The 21521-nt window shown below is 42.1% G+C and overlaps 1 protein-coding gene across 3 annotated transcripts in view; it reads right to left on the bottom strand.

Annotated features, from left to right (window-relative positions):
* Positions 1 to 21521, bottom strand: part of MAP7 (microtubule associated protein 7) — a 188729-nt gene that overhangs the window by 8166 nt on the left and 159042 nt on the right. For 2 of the 3 annotated variants that reach the window (XM_054023725.1, XM_054023723.1), the window contains exons 8-16: positions 18654 to 18796; positions 16277 to 16371; positions 14684 to 14964; positions 8569 to 8749; positions 7228 to 7423; positions 5536 to 5637; positions 5181 to 5231; positions 5025 to 5082; positions 2864 to 2999 (exon numbers count right to left, since the gene is read on the bottom strand). In XM_054023725.1, the coding sequence (XP_053879700.1) occupies positions 2864 to 2999; positions 5025 to 5082; positions 5181 to 5231; positions 5536 to 5637; positions 7228 to 7423; positions 8569 to 8749; positions 14684 to 14964; positions 16277 to 16371; positions 18654 to 18796 (1243 nt within the window). The remainder of the gene's footprint in view (positions 1 to 2863; positions 3000 to 5024; positions 5083 to 5180; positions 5232 to 5535; positions 5638 to 7227; positions 7424 to 8568; positions 8750 to 14683; positions 14965 to 16276; positions 16372 to 18653; positions 18797 to 21521) is intronic. The other variant, XM_054023724.1, reaches the window with a different exon arrangement.

Genomic DNA, 21521 nt, shown 5'->3' with positions numbered 1-21521 from the left:
TCTAGGTAAGAAAGAGTAATATTACACTTATTTGAGTGAATGATTTGTAACTATGAAGCTCTTGACACAAACAATACCAATGATAAGTCAAATATGAGGCCAGGTTCCTTTATGCTGAATATCACCTTATTACTCAGTGAGAAGCCCTAATGTGATAGTCAATGTGAGTAAGGGTGGCATAATCAGGCCCTTAAAAGTACTTTCAAAAGCTGGATGCAACAGAACGCAGTTTAATGTCCATAGGCAGTATTTGGGCATGTAGCAGTTATTAGATGTGATTTGAGAGATCAGCTTGAGACCACTTTGAAAAGCTGGACTCTAAATGTGATGAAACATTTAAAATTAGCATGAGTCCCACTTTCTCTCTCCTTCCACGAAACAAAACTGTTATAGTGTTTATAAATGTATAAATTAGAGCTACAGAGGGTCCTGTGGCACCTTTAAGACTAACAGAAGTACTGGAGCATAAGCTTTCGTGGGTAAAAACCTCACTTCTTCAGATGCAAGTCTTCACTTGCATCTGAAGAAGTGAGGTTTTTACCCACGAAAGCTTATGCTCCCAATACTTCTGTTAGTCTTAAAGGTGCCACAGGACCCTCTGTTGCTTTTTACAGATTCAGACTAACATGGCTACCCCTCTGAGAAATTAGAGCTATTATCCATTAGTAACAATTACCGATTAATTAATATACAGTATAATCAAGCTACAGCACACCATAACATTTTCATTAGGGCTTATAAAGACTATCGATCTTCCAGGGATAATGAAGTCCTAGCAGGATAACAAGATCAGCACAGTTAATTAAAAGAAACAACAACAACAAAAACAAAAAAAGTCAACTGCCTTTTTCTGCTAGTATTCCTTTTATTTTTCTATTACTTTGTATCTATTAACATGGAAGCAGGGCTTTCACCGGAGTCTTGGTCCCAGCACACAGCCTGAGTAAGCTGGGTGCTCCTGTGAGTGGGTGGGAGAGGGCACAGATCAGAGGGGCAGATCAACCAACCTACTCTGCCCCACAAATGCTCCATGATTCTTGACCTGGGCTCCAATGGCAAACTGGAGAACTTCCACAGCTCAGTACCCAGGAACCCAAACCTCTACTAATATTTAAAACCATCCGATTTATAAAGGCCAAATCCCATCCCTGAGTCCCTCCTTGGGGTACTGACCCAACTAATACCAGAGGCATTGAATGGGGAGAGACAGGATGTGTTGCACTTGAGGTTTAAGCACCATTAAGCAGAGCAAGGAAGGGTATATTGGGAGTGAACCACGGGAGGTGTGGTCAGTGGATACACAACTGTGCAGATGAGCCATCAGTTAAACTGTGAACCTCTTGCAGAGAAGGGGAGGCAGCTGTGGAGACCAAGGGCTATATTAGCAGCTGAGGAGAATTCTCATTGTTACTCCCTGGGCTGAGAGAATGACTCCATCCCCTAGGAACCCTTCAGGAAACTCCCCGGTGCAAAGCCACTTACTCAGATTTTGCCTAGAGAAGAGAATTTGGGCCATCATATCTTCCCCCTTCAAACCAAGTGCAAGACCGTTTCGGCAAAAGCCAAATCTTGCTTGTGCAGTGCAGAGATTTAGTAAATGTCCAGAGTCACTCAGCCAAAGCTGCTATGTTGCTGCCTTTCTTTATACAGAGTAATAGATTCCTTCTGTTTTTGTTGTTTCAGCTGCATGGATGTTTATTCATTCCTTACCTTGGCTGCTCTGAGGTTCTTTCTACTCTAAATATGATGCTACATGACAGCAATTATTAGAAAGGCATATATTATATTACAAACATCAAGGTGCATTTAAGATTGAGAAATAATTAGAATTTAATAGCTGCCTTAATAACTGCTTTATGCAGTTCATCTAACACAGTTCAACGTTCAGTGTCACTGACAGAGCTTCTCTCAGGAGGGGCCTCCTTGTCAGTGTGACAGGAGGTGAAGAATCCCTCAGGCTTGTAGAGATATTGAGATTTCCTCCTTTAATTAGGGCCAATCTTACTGCAGAGCATACTGCCCATTAAAGTCTGTTTGCCGGATTTTTCATTGATATTTTGGCTCTAGCTGCATAAAACATGAATTCACAATGGGGTAATTTGGTTTTCTGCAATGCAATATGAGAAGAGCAAATACTGAAACTGAGAAAAACTGACAGCTCAACCCCACAGGACACCAGCCTTTACTTGACTAAATACAAATGTTTTCAAGCATTTCAACAGAATTTTTCAAAGTGTGCACAACTTGCCCCATGGCTACAGGGACCTGCAACATCAAATGCCTGACTTACAAAACTACCTTTACAGGGAATGAATGCTTTTAATCAACACAGGATAATTCTCTAACTGCCATCAAGTAACTTGTCAAGTGATCAATATTTGTTAACACTCTGAAGAGTAGAAAGACAACTAGCCTAAAAGCAAAGCACTCCACACTGCATGCAGGAAAACTAATGCTGTGAATGCAAAATAGCTTTAGAAAGCAATTTTTTGTAACAGGTGTGCATAGCCAGTAATATTTCAATTCTTGGAAATGAACAAGAAAAATTGTCCTTCCCCCTTGAGATTTAACATCTATAGTATTTGCTGGCAAACAGCAAATTTATTTTCAAATAATATTGTGAAGAGTAAGAGTGCTATGGTTTTACAAATTTCATCACTACAACCAGATAAAAATAGGTCACTTCTAAGTGAAATATGTTCAAACTTCCTTTTCCGAGCATTGGGGAGAAAAAACAAAAAACAGTGGAGAAAAGAACAATGTTTATCTTTAATTTCCTTCATTAAATAAATGGAATAAACAAACTGTTATTTTAACATCCCTCATCCTCTAAACTTTTTATATTCCTCATGACTATTCTCACCTGTCCATATTTACTGTAGGTTGATGTGAAATGACTATCTGTGAGTGGGTTACCGATTCCCCATTGTGTGGTGATTCTGTCACATGCTGAAGCTGAGATGCCGCTACAGATTCTAAGGGAAATGTGGGACTGGTTGCTAGAAGAAATGAGAAGAAAAAAAAAAAGTCCACAAAAATTTAAAGAAAGACAGTCTGCCCAGAAAATAGGATAAAAAACCCCTAAATCCTGTAGAGTCAAGAACGCTTTGATCAGTAATAATACATATCAAATTTGGGTTCCATCTTAACAATTTAATATAACTCAGTCAGAAATGAATAAACAAAATTCCAATGTAAAATGTGTTTCTGAACAGCAGCAAATTTCAACCTTTGGTCTGTGTTATACAGGAAGTCAGACTAGATGATTACAACAGTCCCTTCTAGTCTTGGAATCTATGTAAGTGCTGTACATAAACTTATTTCCATGTAGAGAGTGTGATGTTTTCAGTCTTCACTACACACACACACACACACACAGGATGACATATGTAACTGCCCCACCTGCAATCTACAAAAGCAGAAACTACAACTTTTAGTTTTATATTCAGGTGGTGGGGAAATTAGGGACATAGTTCACGTCTTTTAGGTACTGCCATAACCCTGCAGCTGTGCATAATCTTACCAAGGATTGTAAAACCCAAGAGCAAATTTTTGAGAGATGAGGATAAACTTTCAGTCTTAACTCTGGCTTCTGTAGACTTATATAAATATATGTGATTTTCATTTTGCTTAGTAAAACATGCTAAAAACCCCTCAAAAATTAAGAAATAGTGCCCCCACCCAACTGTATCAAAACCTAATAGGTTACTGCTACTGAAAGGTGTTTATCTGACAGTTCTAAACTTATCCAAAAACAGGCAGTGTAAGCTTCTCCACATTGTTCTACCAATGTGCCTCCACTCCCGACCTGGAGGGCTCATCACTAGAGGTCAGTCGATAGGATTTTAGACTTTTAAGTGCCTAGATCTCATTTGAAAAGGGGATTGAGACGCCTCAATCAGTTCGGCATTGTACTGCGGAGCGCAGCAAATCCTAAATGCCTTTAGGAATCTGGGCCTAAGTCCCTATTATTTTTATTAATAATAATTATACTTGGCTCTAAGACTGCACCTTCCATATGTGGATCTTTACAATATGCTTTACAAATATTAACCTACTATTTATTATTGACTAGACTGAGTGTTTACTCTCAGGCCTGGGTCAGAGCAACTCCAGAAGGAATTGTTACTCAGGGACACTGCTCAGAGTCAACTTTCCTCAGGAGGTCCAGCTTTGCATGGTGGGAAGGGAGGGGCCATATGCTGCATCAGATGCTGAATGCGCCCCAGCCAGCCAACTTCACTAGCTGATGCATATGTGTGGAGAGGAGGAGAAAACAGAGCCCTTGAATTGCATGAGCAGCCCCTTTTCTCCCTGCACTCAGACTCACAATATGGATAAGCCCTGTGCAGTGGCAGAGAGGGTGGAGGGGATTGGTCACAAATAGGCTCTAAATCAATACATTAAATAGGCTCAGGCAATGACTTTTGGATATTTTATATCTACTATTACCCTGTATTGACTATTATTTATTCAGCACTATGAAATTATATATAAGTGACAAGTACTATTAAGTGTTATGACTAATATCAAATTTCAGCCTTGAGCAAATTTGTTTTAATGACTGAGATAAAATAAAATCCTAAAAATAGGGGTTAATATGGAAAACCCTGAGAGAACAGGCTCTTATAGCTGTAACACTACTCCAGTAAAATGGTAGAATCAGCACTGTCAAACTTGATACAACTATCATAATTAACTTGTTCATTTTCACTCTAAAGAACATTCCCACAAGCGACGATAACACAGACATTTTCTTGCAAAGCACTGAGCTACATAGCTCTAAAGGAAATATTCACGGTGGTAACATTCTAAAAAAAAAAAAAAAAAAAAAAATCTTAGAAATTTCTCATTTAGAAATTTTAAATAATTAAAATCTACTCAAAAACTGAGTGAGTCCGTTGGGTTCTTGACATTTATATCAGCTAGCTTGGATTGCCAAATTCCAAAATCCTATCAACCTCAATTCATTTGGCTATGTATTTCTTCTTGTTCTGGGCTAAGAGCAGAGTCAAATGCCATACCTGTTTCTCCAGTAACATTTGCCTTAGATATCTCTCCATTTTGCTGTTCATTAGATTTCTATAAAGGAAACACAGTTTTGTAAATTAAAAGTAGCACTGGAGAAAAGGGAAACATATGCCCAGGTGTTTATATGGATGATGAAATGTAGCATATACCTTATCTACAGCTTCTGTGCGCCTAGTTCTTCTCATGATCTCCTCAAGTCGCTACAAAGAAAGTTACAAAGTAGGAAAATGTTTATTGACATTGATTTAAAAAATCACCCTAAAACCCATAATCTTTGGTAATGTATTAAAATTGGCATTTACCGAAGGAAAAAACCAACCTCTTGGGACTTGATCTAAATCCCATTAAATCAATGGGAGTCTTTCCATTAACTTCACTGGGCATGGATCCAATCTTTAGTGAATTTCTGAAGCAATAACTATGTGTGTCTTTCTACAGTGCACATGCAAATAAACAAACTGCTGAGATATACAGTACCAAGATTCCCTGCATGCATTCGATTACCTTCTTCCTTTCTAAGCGCTCTTGTTCTTCTCTTTGGGAACGCTTTTCACGCTCTAACCGAAATCGCTCTGCCTCTTCACTCTGGCGAGCTGCTTCTTCTTTCTGAGTAATGGGAAAGGAACAGAAATAGGGACTTATTCACAATGTAATGGCTGATCCGCACTGGCATCTGCCTATCTTTGTATGACATTTTAATTTACAACAATCTGACAAGGAACTTTTGGGGTTATGTCATCAACAGAATTTTCAGACTGAAATGCAGGTTTCTTAATTAATGTCTGTGTTCCTCTTTCTTCTCTTAATTTTATGTAAATTAAAAAGCTGGTAATCTTGTTTGGTTCGGTGTCTGTTTTATGATGCATGCATGAATGCACAGAAGATGACTAATGAAAATGCATTTCCTAACCTAGCAGCTAGCAAAAGTGTTCATGAGACTAATGCACTGGGCTGATGAATGCTTTTGATAGGGTCAAAAGAAAGCAGCAGAATTCCCTCCTATTCTCCAGACACTGTCCTTGCTAACAAAAGCAATGACAAACAGCCATATGCACACTTCCTGTTTTTTAATTAAATGTAAGGCTCCCTTGGGAGGTACTGTTGAAGGGCTTTCTCTATAAGATAAGACTGTCTTGTATTATTGGAGGCACTATAATAGTTCCCTAGTTAAGGGTGCATTGAGATTTGCACTTAAAGAGGTTTCATCCTTTTTTTATATATGAATATTATAGAGTATATGCCTCAATTTACAGCATGTACTCAGAGTACAGAATACATTTTCTGAAAATTTTCAGGTAAATGTCTTCATTAGTTTATAAGTTTAATTACTTTAATACGATGCTATATCTATCTATCTCTATATATAGTGTGTGCTTTGTGTGTATTCTAGTCAGACTAAATTTACATATTTGTTGAGAGGATAAAATCATTAATGTTTATGAGGCATCCACATGCTAATGAGGGTTAGATAAGTATGTAGACAGAAGAGGAATCTAAGTGCTTTGCATATATTAAATAATTTAACCTCACAGCAGCCCTACTGCAGCTGGTAAAACAGCATTATTATCCCCATTCTACAGATGGTAAACTGAGGCAGAAAGCTCAAAGACCCAATTGTGATACTCTTACCTTGAGTGGTACCTTCCTTCTTGACTGCTTTCAATAACACTACTCGAAGGGCAAGGTGCTATTCAACATAAGTAAGAGTATCAACATCTGTTCCTAAACCACGAGCCCCACACAGGCAGTATCAGTGTAAGGATTAGAATTCTGGAGTTTTGGATTTCCTTTCCTATGCTAAGTCCTCAGCTTCTCTCCTATAGGCGTCCAGAACTAACTCTGAATAGTAAAATTACCTTGGCATCTAGCATGTTAAAAGTGTAGGGCCCAAATTCTCCTGTGGTATAACTCCACTGAATTCAAGAATTTGGCCCATAATATTAAGGGGCTAATTTTAAATTAAAAACAAAACAAAAGTCCTACAGAAAAAGATCCACCCGCTGCTAGATTTTTCCACGGAGAGAAATACATCCCAGCTGTTCTGTACCCACCTATGAAAGCAAGAGTCAGTCCATAAGTCACTTAAATTTGTAATATAACCTGCACATCCAAAAGGAAATCTAGAGCTGCCCAGGAGATTATTAACCCAAATCACCACCACATAGCCTGGTATGAAAACTCCATGGAGAAGCATACTTGTTTCTGAATGCGCTCCATCTCCTCCTTCTCTTTCTGGTCTCTTTCTTCTGCCTGCCGGCGTAGCTCTTCTTCCTTTTCTCGCTCCTGCTCTACCTCCCTTCGCTTTCTCTCCGCCTCTTGCCTGCGAGCCTCCTCCTCCTCCCGGCGAGCTCTCTCTTCAGCTATCTTCTGTGACAACGCCTCCTTCTTTAGCCTGTGACCACGAAACACAAGTGTAAGATTGTTGGTGATTCTGGGCTACGGCAACAGCAGGACAGAACAATGAGATTTCTGACTCTGAGTGAAATGTAACAGAGGTGAGCGTTAGTGCCCAAAGTGGTGATTCAGTTGGTGAGAGAAGGCAAAAGGAAGAGTGAGATATGCATCATTTACATCCAGAATTACTGGAGAGCTTTGGTATTAAATGAAAAAAGGGAAAGGCCTATAAACCACAGTTATTGGAAATCTAAAAACACTTTCCATGAAGACCCTACTAGCTATAGATATCATAGGCAGCGTGTGACTCTTTCATTTGGGGAGGCTTATGTGAGCACTGGAAGCTCCCTAGGAGGGGGGGGGGCCTGCCCCCACTTCCCACTCAGCCTCTTCCCCCTCCCCACTGCTCATCCCTTGCCCTGAAAAGTGATGGGGCCATGGCCATGTGGAGGAGATGTCCCACAGCTGGGCCAGCCAGTGAGAGGCTGTGTGTGCAGATGCCAGAGCAACTCAGCTAAGGGGTGCCAGAAGAGGGAGGGGCCAGGGCCTCACTACTTTTTCCTGCCTTAAGGGTGACCAATAGGGGGGAGAGGGTGGAGAGAAGCTAGTGGTGGGCAGGAGGCCCTGGAGGAGGGAGCAGCAAAGTGAGGGTGGGGCCTCGGGGGGAAAAGGCAGAGCAGGGGCAGGAAGAGGAGGAGCGAGGGCAGGGCCTCAAGGGAAGAGGCTGAGCAGAAGCCTCTCCACCCATGATCATCATAGCTTTGAGGATGAAGATAGCCATGGGCAGGATCCTCAGCTGGTGCAAATCATCACAGCTTTACTGATTTCAGTTGGAGATATGGTGATTTGCACCAAATGGGGATCTGTCCTTCATTCTCTCTGTTTAAAGCACTAAATGTACATATGAACAAATAGGACACATTTGTTAAGAAGTTTTTCAGATTTTTAGTCTCATTATTTTTCAGCTCGTGCGACTCATGTAAACAAATCCTGACAAGACAATTATTCCTTCAGTTTGGATTTTCATGCTTCCTTTCCTTAAGGATTGGTTCTGAACCCTCCTTATTAAACACAATGGTAGCTACCAAAATGACAACAAGATGCTAAAATGTATCCTCTCCACTGAGCAGATTTGGGTGTCACCTTTCAGTCTCTTCCCTCTCCTTCCTTTCTTGCTCCTCTCGTTCTCGCTGCTCACGGGCCAGCCGCCTCTTTTCAGTAAGCAGTCTTGTTGCTTCTTCCGGGTCAGTAGTACCTGCTGAAGCCTTGCTAGAAACAGGGGATGGTGAAGTTGCTGGTGGAGCAGGGGGCAAAGCTGGAGCAGCTATTGAAACAGGCAGAAAGGGAAAAATTCATCCATATAATGCTGTGTCAAAAATAACGACCCCCAACAGTGTATAATTGAACAAACCTCGCTAGGAGGGTGGGAAATACAATTTGAAGTATGGGAGCTTTGATTATATAATATTTTCAGGCCCATAGGGGTACATGAGAAGAAGTGGAAATCATTAGCTCCTGAGGTCCAGATTCCTTCAGAGGGAATTTTGCCCCCGTGCACCCACAGGAGCAGTTGCTGTTCAGGTGGAATTCTGCCAGGGAAGAGAGCAGCTTTAAACTCAGACTGGGGCACAACAGGAGCCCTGATGCTGGAAAAAGCCTAGGAGAGTTGCTGAATCAGCCCATTTCCCAGGTGGCCTGACCCTGCTTGGGCTGATCCCATTTTTGTATGTGTACTGATCGCAGTGCAGGGGTTGTGGGCAGTTTGCAATACTGTGTCCTCCCTTCTGGCCAGGTGTCTGGTCTCAGGGGCCTCAGCCAGGGTTCTGCTAATGACATCAGGCCCTTCATTTCTGAAAGTGCCCTTCAATTAAGGAGGTCTTGTGAAAGCCCCCATTAGCACAGCGATCCGCATCAGTTTGGCAGTTATTCAGCTGTTACCCACATAAAAATTACTTGGCACATTCTTAGCACATTTCACTCTAGAATCTTAAACAGCTTCACAACCATTAATTAACTAATCTTCAACACACTGCATGACAGATCGTACACACACTTTACAGATGGGGACACCAAGTATCTTGCTCAAGTTCACACAGTGTGCAAGTGACAGAGCTGGGAGTAGAACCTAGGAGTCTGGACTCCCAGTTCCCCATTCTAATTACTCCTTTGCTCACTCCAAAAATGTTGAGTGAGTAGCCGCCTTGATGTCAACTGTCCATCTACGGCCAGCTGCACACACAAGCCATCTCCTCCTTCCTTGTAACACAACGTCATGGTTGTTAGGTGCACTCTGCCTCAATCTGAAAGCTGCATTTGAGTCTGATCTTGAATATAGTTTTCTTAGGATAATTTGCAGGGGCAACTGTGACACAGTGAGGTCCCATAACATAACCAGTGACAGAACTGACAGTTCTGATTTGTGTCATATAACGTTTATTACTGGAATGTACTTTTTCCTAAATAAAATATTAGTTCACATTTCTGTGCGGCTGCCTGGCTTCTGAATACCTGTCACTTCCCCCACAAACTATAGAGAAGATGAATTGAACTTTTTCCTCTAGAGGCCAGGCACACATTATTCAGGGACTGCTATCAATCTGTTAGCCAAACTGAAGGAAGCTCACCCAGACAAGCAGTAATGCTTCTGGCAGTGCCGGCGACTTGTATAGGGAGATGTTAGACTGACAATGATGTGGAAAACTACAGCCAGGCTGTAGGATTTGGAGGTGATGAATTGTTGCCTGATTCCTCCTAAATGTCACTGACGCATTGTAAATGAAAAAAGGAGAGGCTCTGTGATGGATTGAACTAGGCATTCCCTGCCTGCTTCCAGAGACCCCACTGCCTTGGAGCACCCTGCCCCAGGAAGCTGTCTGTAACAAGAGAAGGGCAGTGAGCCCAGACCTCTACGGGTTGCCTAGAGCAGCCTCTCAGAATCAGCTGCTGGTGGAACTAGTGAGACTTGGTCTTTTAGTGGCTTGAAGGGCCAGGGGTAGAGGCCAATCAGTGCTAGCAGACAAGATAAAAAAAGGCCAGTTCTGGGGCAGCCATGGAAGCGTCTTTCCCCTGTCTTAATCCAAGAAGCCAGGCCTGGTCAGAGCCTAATTCTGACTGCAACCTTTGGCTTAAGTCAATGGAAGGCTTTTGTTTACTTTGGAGTGTAAGGCCCCTGTGGATCACCCTGAGTGGAACATTAATTTGACCAATGCAGGACTAGGTGAGCTCGCTTTGCAAGATGCTCCGTTGGCTGAGGTGAGCCCGTGATAGGCTCTCAGATCTCCTCCAACCTCTCTAATCACTTCTTCTGCTTCTCATTAGGAGGATTTTCCTCTTGCCCACTCCTGCTTTCAGTGACTGTTCCATGGGGCTCTGTCCTTGCGCCCCTTCTCTTCTCTATCTGCACCTTCCCTCTGGGTAATCTCCTGGGCAAACACAAATTCAGCTACCATTTCTATGCTGACAACTCACAAACCTACCTCTTCATTCTGGACTCTTCTCCTCCTGTCCAAATTAAATTATTTCCCTGTGTTTCTGGCATCTCTTCATGGGTGTCCAGCTTAAACTCAACATGGCCAAAACAGAGCAGGACAGCTCATTAAGGGAGTTGAGTTTAGCCTCGCTTGTGATTAATTCGCTACCTCACAAGTGATAGGTTTGAGTTCAGGGATCAGATATTCCTTAGACAAAAGGCCAGCAAGCAGCCCATTCAGAGACAGGGTCTGGGCAAAGGCCAGGAAAGGAGCCGGGCAGAAGGACCTGGTCTATCTGTTTGATTTATGTTGTACTATTTTGGTTCTGAGAATTAAACCCACCCCTGAAGAGAGGGACCCCTGAAGAGAGAACTTTTGGGAGCTCTGTTTGATGTACTGGCTGGTGAGTGACCCAGTAGGTTAGAAGAGCTCTTAATCATTCCACTTAAGCTCTTCTTCCTTCCCTCGTCTACCACTCACCATGGTCACTACCACCACCATTGCACCATCGCTCAGGCCCATAACATGAGCATCATGTTATAGTTGGCCATCTCTAGTTCCTCACATCCAAGTGTGTCCAAAACCTGGTGATTCTTCGTGCATAATCTCTCTAACATAGGGCCCTTGTTCTCCATCTACACAGCTAAAATCCTTATCCAGGATTTCATCATCCTGCATCTCAATGACTATTGCATCCTCTTCTCTGGCCTTGACAAAGTCAATCTTACCCCACTTACATCCACTGCTGCCCTTCTCTCACTGCTCCCTTTGTGCCACTGCATCAAACACAAACTACTTGTCTTCACCTTCAAGGTCCTTCATGGTCTATTCCCACCCTACTTATGATCTCAGATGCAATCAAGATATAGACTCCTGTCTCCACTCAGCCAAGAACATCAGCCTCCATCACCATCTTGTTGAGTTTCCAAACAAGCACCTTCATGCTTTCTCCATGCGCCATGTAAACGTCTGCAAAACTCAGTCATGATCCTTCTTCAAATCCTTTCTTAAAATTCTCTTTTGCTATGACGCCTACAAAAAACTTAACAGGTCAAGAATGGTCTCAGCACATCAGCTGCTTATCATACTGATCAGCATTGTCTCATTGTTTCCTTCTGTTCCAACAGTCCATTTGTTGTCTTTTGTCTTATGCTTCGATCATAGGCTCTGTGGGACAGGGACTGTCTTTCTGTTATGTGTCGGTAGAGTGCCTAGCATAATGGGATCCTAGACAAGACTGGGGCTCTACGGGGTACCTATTAATTATAATAACAAAAGATAAGGACCAGCTCCTTTCTTAAAGGAATAGTGGACCCCAGCTGCATGTACAGGGGTTCATGCAGTGTTGCTAACGTTTAAAACATTTTTCAATGGATCTGCCTCCAAATCACCTAGGGATCTGAGTTTTGGCTGCACTGTGATGAAATTATTGCATTCTCTCCCCTCCCCTCTTGTCGATTTCTTTGATTATTTAAATGCAGAATCCAGAATAACAAAGAACAAGAATATCAGTGATCATAACAACCATTTCATCCCTGTTCCTAGAATGATAAGGATATCAAATGTGTGTCAGGGGAATACCAACAATTATTTGTTCCTAAATACGATTTACTATCATAAAAGGGCTATATTTTCTTCCTTCTGCCCTTTCACCATTTCATTATCCCGATTCACACATTCCATCTCCATATTATTTTTTCTTCTCAATTTTATTCTTCTTTCACCTCTCCTTCTTTGCCTCCCCTTTTCTTTTCTGAAAAGCAGCAGCAACCTCTCATCTCATTCTGTCTCTTTCCTCTCTGCCTCACTGATGGTTGTGCAATCCCTTGCTGTATTTACTCCTGGGGGAATTCTGCACCACTGCACAAGCACATAATTAACGAGCCAGGCATATTTTAATTTTTTTGCACAGAAAAACACTTCTGCTGAAAAGATGCCACAGTTCTGCCTTTTGCTCAACAGAGGGCACTGTGGCGCTAGAACACAGCTGCAGCTCCTAGCCAGCTAGAGAAGAGAAAGACCCTGCAGAGCCTTCTTTGCAGTGGGCCAGATCAGGAGACAGAGGCTATGGGGAGACAGACAGCGTGGGGTGCTGGGGGGGGTCAGATAGGGGTTCATAAGGGCTAGTGGGGGGGGAACAGACTGGGGCAGGGGCTGAATGGAAGTGGAGGCGCAGGGCTACAAGGGGGAAGGAGGTGCAGGGTGACATGGTGATGGGGGAGGGAGTGCAGAGCTACACAGGGACAGAGGATGTCTGAGTGGGGGCACCAGACACATGGGAACAGGGAGAGGGTGCAGGGACACATGGTGATGACAGAGACGTGCCTGATTGAATAGGAGAGGCTAGGAGTCAGCCAGGGTCTGCATAGGGGAAGCTCCCTAACATGGAGACTCTCTGCATGGAGTCTCTCTCCGTCCCCCCCAAAAGACCTCTTCCATACTTTTCCCACTTATTCTCAACAACCCTCCAAGTTCACACCCAGGCTACTTCCCAGCAATTTTTTCCCTCTCCCTCAGCCCCTCTGTTACCCCTGACTCCCCACAGCCTTTGCATTGCTTTGGGGGTGGGGGTGGTGCGGGAAATACAGTTCTGTGTTGTAGTTTAAATGAATTATTACGCAGAGTTCCTTATTAATATGTCTAGTTAGGGATCTATTTGTCAAAAACCATTTTCTGAATCTTGTTTGTTGTCTATATTGTTACAGACATACTTGCTGATGGGTATTTTGAAATAAATGACCAAAAATAATTGAAAATGGTGTGATCATATTGTGTTATTTTGACAAATAAAATATGCAGAATTTGAAAATTTTGTGCACAGAATTTTTAATTTTTTGGTGCATAATTCCCCCGGGAGTATTTATTCCAGGTTATATTGCTTGTTCCCTCTTGTTCCCCACCTAGGTTTTCTTCTGTATTCCATTACCTCTACTTTATCCTGCCTTTATCCCCCATGGGCATGTGGTATCAGCATGGCTAAATTGGTACAGATCTAGTTTAATAAACACAGTTGGCATCTTTGCTTCTGTTCACTCATCAGCCAGGCCCTATATCACTGAGATATAATGTAGCTTACCCTCTGGTTTTATGCTGGCTTTCTGAGAAAGATTTCAGTATTCACTACTATGGTCCCTTAAAACAACAAGCAGAAACAGAACACCAGCTTCTCCCCCTGGTCAATGGAGAAAACATTATTTATCCTGTTTTTCTTATGATCTTGTATCTGCCACTTGAATGGCTACCTACATATTTTTGGTTGTGTCTTGCTGCACCTGGATAGAACTGTATCTGCAGCAGTAAAATACTCCAGAGATTAATTTACCAGCAAATTTCTTACCATTAAAAATGAAGGACTGGGTAACCCTATGATTTCATTTTCCTGCCTTGGGCAATGCATCTTTGCATGACACTGAATTTCCAGTAGGGAAATAATAAAAAGCCACTAGGAGACCTAGACATTCCCGTTGCCTGGGTTACTTCAGGAGATGGTTTCATGAGACACTCCCTCTAATATTAGTGGCACGCAACAGTTGTTCCACTTTAACAGAGCTTGGAAAAGCAGTTGTATGAGGACATGAGAGTCAACCATGAATCACATTTTTGAGATGCAAGTTGTGCTAAGCCAGGTAAAGGATGAAATCAATAATGTATCACACGTTCTAGGGAATTTTTGAAGGATTGTACAAACCAATTATTGAAGGAGAAGTACTGTGACTGATAAAGATGCAATAAACTGGTGGGAAGGGAAGAGGAAAAGAGAAGGATTCAAAAATATCCCTGATCCTTACCTTGAGCCGGCTCTAATTTGACAGAAAGACCTTCCCTGATTGCGGATTCTCCAGCACTTGCTGAAATTGCTTTACTCTCTTCTGTCTGTTCCTCAGCTGCCTTCTCAGGCTCCTTTTCCGGTCCTTTTTTCTGACTATCTGGTTTCAGCTCTTTTTTGATCGGTCGGATATTGCCAGGGGAAGGAGGGCGCGTCTGAGAGGAGGGCACTTTGGAAGAGCCAGGTGGGGAGGTTATCTGTTTGGGGGTGCCAGGCAAAAAAGGCAAGGACTTGGATGCATGCCTGTTCAACCACAAAAAACAAACAAACAAAAACAGAATGATGGCAATAGGTTGGGCACCTTTCTATTCCCTCTATAGATAAAAGCTGTAATAGCTCAAAAACAAACAAACAATCATCACTTCAAGATCTCCCTCCCAACCAACAGGAAATCTGAACCATGTTGAGACAGAATAATATTATTTAGCTGTTATACAGAACTTAATCTTCAAAGCTCTTTATAAACATTAACTAATTAATCCCCAATACACACCTGTGAGGAGGGCACCGACAGGATATAATCTTCCTTTCTCCCCTATCCCTGACCACTGAACGCTTTCCTTTTTAAAGATTTGTTCATTGTCTGGCTATCCCGGAAGGAGAACAGGAGACACTGGATATGGTTTAACCAGGATGCAATTTTATTATTAGATGTCTGGAATTACCTGGCAGATAAAAGGTGTACAGTGCAGGTAACTCCATGATCATTTCAATATCTGCACTGGGAGCTTCCGTTAGCGCCCCCCCCCCTTTCCATCCTGGTCCCCAATCACCCCATTGCTGGGATCTTACCATTCCCTTTCTCAAATGAGGGTTAAAGTGGGCTATAAATGGGGGGAGAGGGCGGGGAGGATTAGCTCCTTGCTGTGCCAGCCATAGGCATCTCGAACGCCCTCTGTTCTGTTCCTTTAACAAATACCTCCTTTAAATCCTTTACCAAGCTATTTATCTGGTCACTGTCTCTCTTCCCTACGGAGTATCTTCACTGGACATCCATACTGGCATAATGAGTTGTAACATCGTAGCCTAACTCCCTTCCCTACTCACCATAACAAAGCCCTCCCTGAACCTGCTGTGGGGAAGGCGAACCCTCCCATTCCACCTTGGCCAATCTGGTGGTGAGGGAAAGATTCCTTCCCAGCCCCCCGAGAAAGGAGCGACTAGTGCGATTGCCCCCAGCAGATCCTGACCAAACCTGATTTTCTGTCACTTCCAAGGGTGGGTGCTGCTCCACCTGATCTGGGGGTAAGGGGGCTTTTCCCGCCAGGCTTGCCCTTTATCACCTCCTCAGCCCTTCCAGTCCCTGGGGGAGGAGTCAGCATCCCCACGCTGTTCCTGCTTCACTTCTGCAGCAGTGTCCATGCCTCACTACTTCCTCCCCCCTTACAGCAGTATGCCCCTTTCCCCAGCAAGCCAGACAATGTCCCTCCTCTACCCCAGCTTAAGGGGTCTTTTAATTGCCATTTTAATACATGTTTTCTGTTGCTGAGTCACTCAATGAGCACAACAAGTAAAGCTTAATATAGCTGAATCCCAGCATCTGTACTTCACTTACCAAACTGGGGAGAGAGCTAGTGATCTAGTTTTGGGATTGGAAGGAGAGTGAAGTCTCTTTACGCTGGAGGAGAGGTCCTTTTCTTTTTTTTCAGCCTAAGGATCAGCAAATAAACAGAAAATCATATTGCACGAGTAATTCCCATGGGCAAAAGGACTACACTTCCAGCATAGGAAAACGAGAAATCAGTGCTGTCTCAGCACTTTCTACAGCCTGGCTGGTAAGTGTACGAACATGACTCCTGTAACAAATGTAATGATGTTTTGTGCCGGGAAATGAGCATTTGATAGTATGCACGCATATTAGTCACTCTGTGCTATCCTAAGATGCTACGGAAAACTTTTCAAAAAAGGCTTAAATTGATACAGACAGATAATTATCCTTTTTTAAAGTTTTTCTCTTCACTGTTTGCAATACCCATGCAGATGCTTGAAATTAACACTTCATTCACTACAAATGTTCTATTTCTTCAGTTGGCCAAAAGCAAGTTCTCATCCCCCATTCCCAACAAGCTGCTTATGGAGCTCACGTGTACATGGCTTTATTTATTTTGTTTCCTTGTTTATGTGTGAGCACCACTGCTGCCATCATAGGCCTGAAATATGGTTCTTCTCCTTCTCTTCCTTGCTGGCAGCCAAAAAGTCCACACTGCTCAATCTTATGCAGAATAGTTATTTTCTTTTTTCTTTTTAATTTCTTATCTCACAATGGCAATTTTAAAAATATCTCTATCAGAACTCAGAGCATATTTCCTACTAGATTATAACAGTTTCAAAGTAGATCAAAATTTGGGACCATATGTACTTGTCAGAGCAGCTTTAAATACAAGAAACGCTCAGCTTTTAGGGATATTGAATTCAAAATATAGCTGGCAATCTGTAGAGGAAACAAGACTGGTGCATGGGTATCTATCAAATGTCTTTCTCAGTCATTCATGGAGCAGCATAATCTTGTCAGAGACCAATATTATACTACCATGGCCAGGTATCAAGCACAGCACTGGCAGAGGGGAAGGCACTACATATTGCTGATCTGGAATTTGATTAGTTAAAAGATGTCTATAGTGTTCATCTCAGCCATTAACTTAAACTGATTTTATAAAATATGGGAAAAGAAAGTTGAAGAAACAGGAATTTCTTGTGCAATCCCTTTATTTTTTCCCCTATTGACCACCATAAATCCTGAAATTCTTTGGGCAGTTAAGCTTAGCGTTAACAAGACTTTAATGGAGAGGTTATTTTTTTTTAAATGTTAGCAAGTGATGGACCCAGGTGAAAATACTTTTCACAATGACAACTTGCCTTAAAAATCAATGGACAGATGTTTAGGTGGTGTAAATTGGTATACTTCCTTTGACTGCCCTTGAGCACCTAGCCCATTAATTGTTAGGTGCACGAAAAATGCAGGATTTGGATTAGTGAAATGTCTAACTATGTATGTCAGACTGACACCAGCAGTACTGAAGATGGAAAGAGACTCAGTAGATCCGTTATTCTCAGTCAATTACAAAAACCCACCATGTACTTTCTAAACACATTTAAAAATAAATCTGATCACAGTTATCAGCTTCTCCATTACATAGACAGCATAGTGGGAATAACTGCTCACTCAGCTACTTTTGCTAATAATAGTATTCACAAATGGCCTTCTTCACCAAACAACTATGTCAACTTTTCTTCTTTTTGAATTAAAAAAATATAATGAAAAAACCCAATCAAAAGCGCCATACTGATAACCTTGGAGACTGAAATGCTCTATTCACATGACAACTTTAGCAAAGGGCAGCAGCAGTGAAAGCTTCACTGTCCTGGTAATGTGCCGTAACCATGATCTGAAGGGACCATCTCGAAGGCTAAAAGAGTAGTTTACAGTCTTGATGTCTTGTATTACTCTTAGCCAAGACTACCCTCAAGAAGCATTAGAGAGAGAAGGTGGGTGAGGTAATATCTTTTATTGGACCAACTTCTGTTAGTGCGAACTCTGTGTAGCTTGAAAGCTTGTCTCTCTCATCAGCACAAGTTGGTCCAGTAAAAGATATTACCTCACTCACATTGTCACTCTAATATCTTGGGACCAACACGGCTACAATAACACTGCATACAACACAAAAAGAATGTCAATAGCAGTGGTGCTGATTGGGAGTTTGATGTTTGCCCTTTAGGAAACTGAACTGAAAACAACTGAATTTACAAAAGCCACAAAGCTATTGTTAAATAATTGTTACCAACTAGCGTGATGTTAACTGGTAACCCAGAAGTGAAAGACTCTATTAACATTCTCCTAAACCATCCACATCTCTTTTTCATATGTTCTAATGTGTATTCATGTCACATGGTTCTGCTACAGCTGCTAGACTACATACAACTAGCATGCTTACCCCTGCTGAGTGTGTGGTCCTCCTACGTCCAGTTGTTGTGTCAAAGAATTTTGGTCGGTCTGCTGGATTTCTACAGTTCATGGCCTTGTAGGACAGAGGGCTGATGGGGCTGCAAGATGCTGAACGAGGACAAATGGGGATAACTACGTGTGGGTTGTTTTCATTTTTTTTTTTTTTTTTTTTTAAACAGAACAGCATTGGAGTGACAAAGGAAAGCCAACAGCAGGAAACAGGAACGAGAGAGAATGAGACAGAGAGAGAAAAGGAAGAAGGTATTAATACATAAAGAACATTTTTAGAAGTTAAACCAGAAGCATCACTTGATACTAATTCATTTAGCCCCAAATATCTACTGGTATATTTCTAATCGGAATTCATATACCTTTTAAACTGAAAGTTAAAAATTATCCCAGATGTTAGCAAATTTCAGATTTATCAAAGATGAGAAGGTGTTGAAAAACAAATAGACATCAGACAGTGATACTGCCTTTTATTTTAAAAAGTGATGGTTCTGATAAAGCAACAAACACAAAATTACTGATCTGAAATTGATTAGCTTAGTACATTCATTGACATGCATTTTAATCTGAAAAAAAAATCAGGCAAAAATCTGATAAACAATTAGGTTTTCAGGAACTAGTTGGGGCAGGAAGGGGAGGTTGAAAGACAGAGAGACATACAAAGACCAAAACACTTCTTTATCTATACAGGGAATATAGTTCAGCAGTCTAGCAAAATAATTACATTCCTTCATGTCAAACTGACAAAGTCACATCATGCATTAAGGATAACTTGTGAACTTGTGATCTCTTGGTGAAATTGACAAGATTTCAGAAATAAACAGACATCGAATAAAGGCACGCTTCTTCTACTCTACCCAGAATACGCTGTACCATTCAATCAGATATGTAGCATAAAATGCATGTATATTTTTAGGCTATCATTAAAATGGATATACCATAGTACAGGGGTGGCCTAACTTATTGACCCACTGAGCCGCAGATGACAATCTTCAGAAGTTCAAGGGCTGGGTGTGCTTGCCAGGGCTCGGGGCTTCAGCCCTGCTCCTGCTGAAACCCCGAGCCCTGGCAGGTGTGTCCTGGAGGGCTGAAGCCTTGAGACATCCCCCATCCCTGCTGGGCAGAAGCCAGAAGCAATGCCGGGGAGGGGGCCACATGGAGTCACATTCCTCCCCCCGATTTTTACCAGAGTTTGCTGGCTCTGCTCGGTCACATGGTGCCGCCGGGCCCCCCTCCCTGCATGGCAGCTGCTGAAACAAGCAAGTTGGGAGCTGCAGCCGTGGGGAGAGGCAGCGGCAAACAGCTGAGAGCTGTATGGAGAGCCATTGCTTTTGCTGCTGCAGCCCCTCTCTGCAGCTCCCAGCTGTTTGCTATCGCCTCTCCATGCGGTGCTAAGACCTTGGAGCGGGGGATGGGGGGAGTGGTAGGAATGCTGCTGAGGATAGGGAGGGGGCGGGATTCAAGCTTTTTTTGGGGGGGGGCAAACCTTTAAATTGTGTCTCTCCCCCTCCTCTCCCCATCAGCAGGCACCAGTCATCTCTGGCAGAATCCCTGAGTCCCAACACCCCACTGCAGGGCAGAAGCCCCAAATTCCCCCTCCCCAATCTGGTAGGTGGAGAATGGGAGGTGTGAGGGGAGCGCCACGAGCCTCACTAACTGTAAAAAAGCCATATACGGCTTGCGAGCCACGGTTTGGCCATCCCTGCCATAGTACATAAAAATATCAACACTGCAAAAAATTTATGAATAGCATAAAATATACATGTTGTCTGCAATTTGTAGTAGCCACTGCACTTTAAAAAGTTCCTTCTGTAAGAAATTTGTGTCTGGATTCCTCATTCAAAAACGGCTAATATTATCAATATACTTTAAGATAGACAGTCTAAAGAAATTTCTAATAATCCACAACTAAATTATTTTCCCCATTATAATAAGCATATTATAACCACTAGTTGTTTCTGCCAAGTTGATTATGATGAAATCAGTATCTGGGATAGCAACTCTCCTTAGCTGTTTGTAGAGGACAAGTCTATGACGTGGAAATGATAGATTATTAGGTTTGTGATGTTTAGAGTACACATGCAAAGAGAATTTTAGTGGTGCAAAGTGGATCAAAAAAGTACTTCTTGTACCAATCAGAAATGCTGGCCAGAGAGTATTCTCAGACCTTGTTCTGTTCTTATTCTCTTGGCAGTGTGGTTTAGTTCACAGAATGCACAGGTTCTCAACAGTACCTTTTCCATTACATTATTTATAAATAAACCAGTAGCCTCATCTTCACTAGGAAAAATCTGTCCCAGTTTCTCTCTCTCAGAGAGAGAGAGATTGATTGTATTTCCATGCACATTATATTTCCACAAAAATGCACACTGCTGTTCTAATAAAGGTCCATTGATGTAGCAGAGCTAGTTATACACCTTTTTCTGGAATGAAGACTAAATGAACTTCATTAATAAAGAAATTAACCTCACTTAAAAGCTACGGAAGGGCACATGTTTGCTTTATCAGTTAAGATGAGCATGTTTAATGAAATATTAAAATGAGACCATCACCAGAAAGTGAACTGCAGAGCAAGCATGAAATGGAGTTTTACACAAATTTCTTTGCTGAATGTCCCCTCATGAAGTACAGGGGGCATCAGCACAGAAATAAGTTTTAACTAACTTTTAAAAAATATATATATTCCCTCTCTGAATCAATCCTCTTGGAACTTCCTGATTCTCTGAAGCTATCCTGGACAGTGACGACATAAATATTAGAAGTAGAGCACTTCATTTTATTTGTGATGGAACTGAATGATGCTTTTTGGGGTATCTTCAGTGAACCAAGATGTACTAAGAGCATTTGA

Source organism: Malaclemys terrapin, chromosome 3, assembly GCF_027887155.1.
Source record: "Malaclemys terrapin pileata isolate rMalTer1 chromosome 3, rMalTer1.hap1, whole genome shotgun sequence".
NCBI lineage: Eukaryota > Metazoa > Chordata > Testudines > Emydidae > Malaclemys > Malaclemys terrapin.
This window is presented reverse-complemented; position numbering and strand designations above follow the sequence as displayed.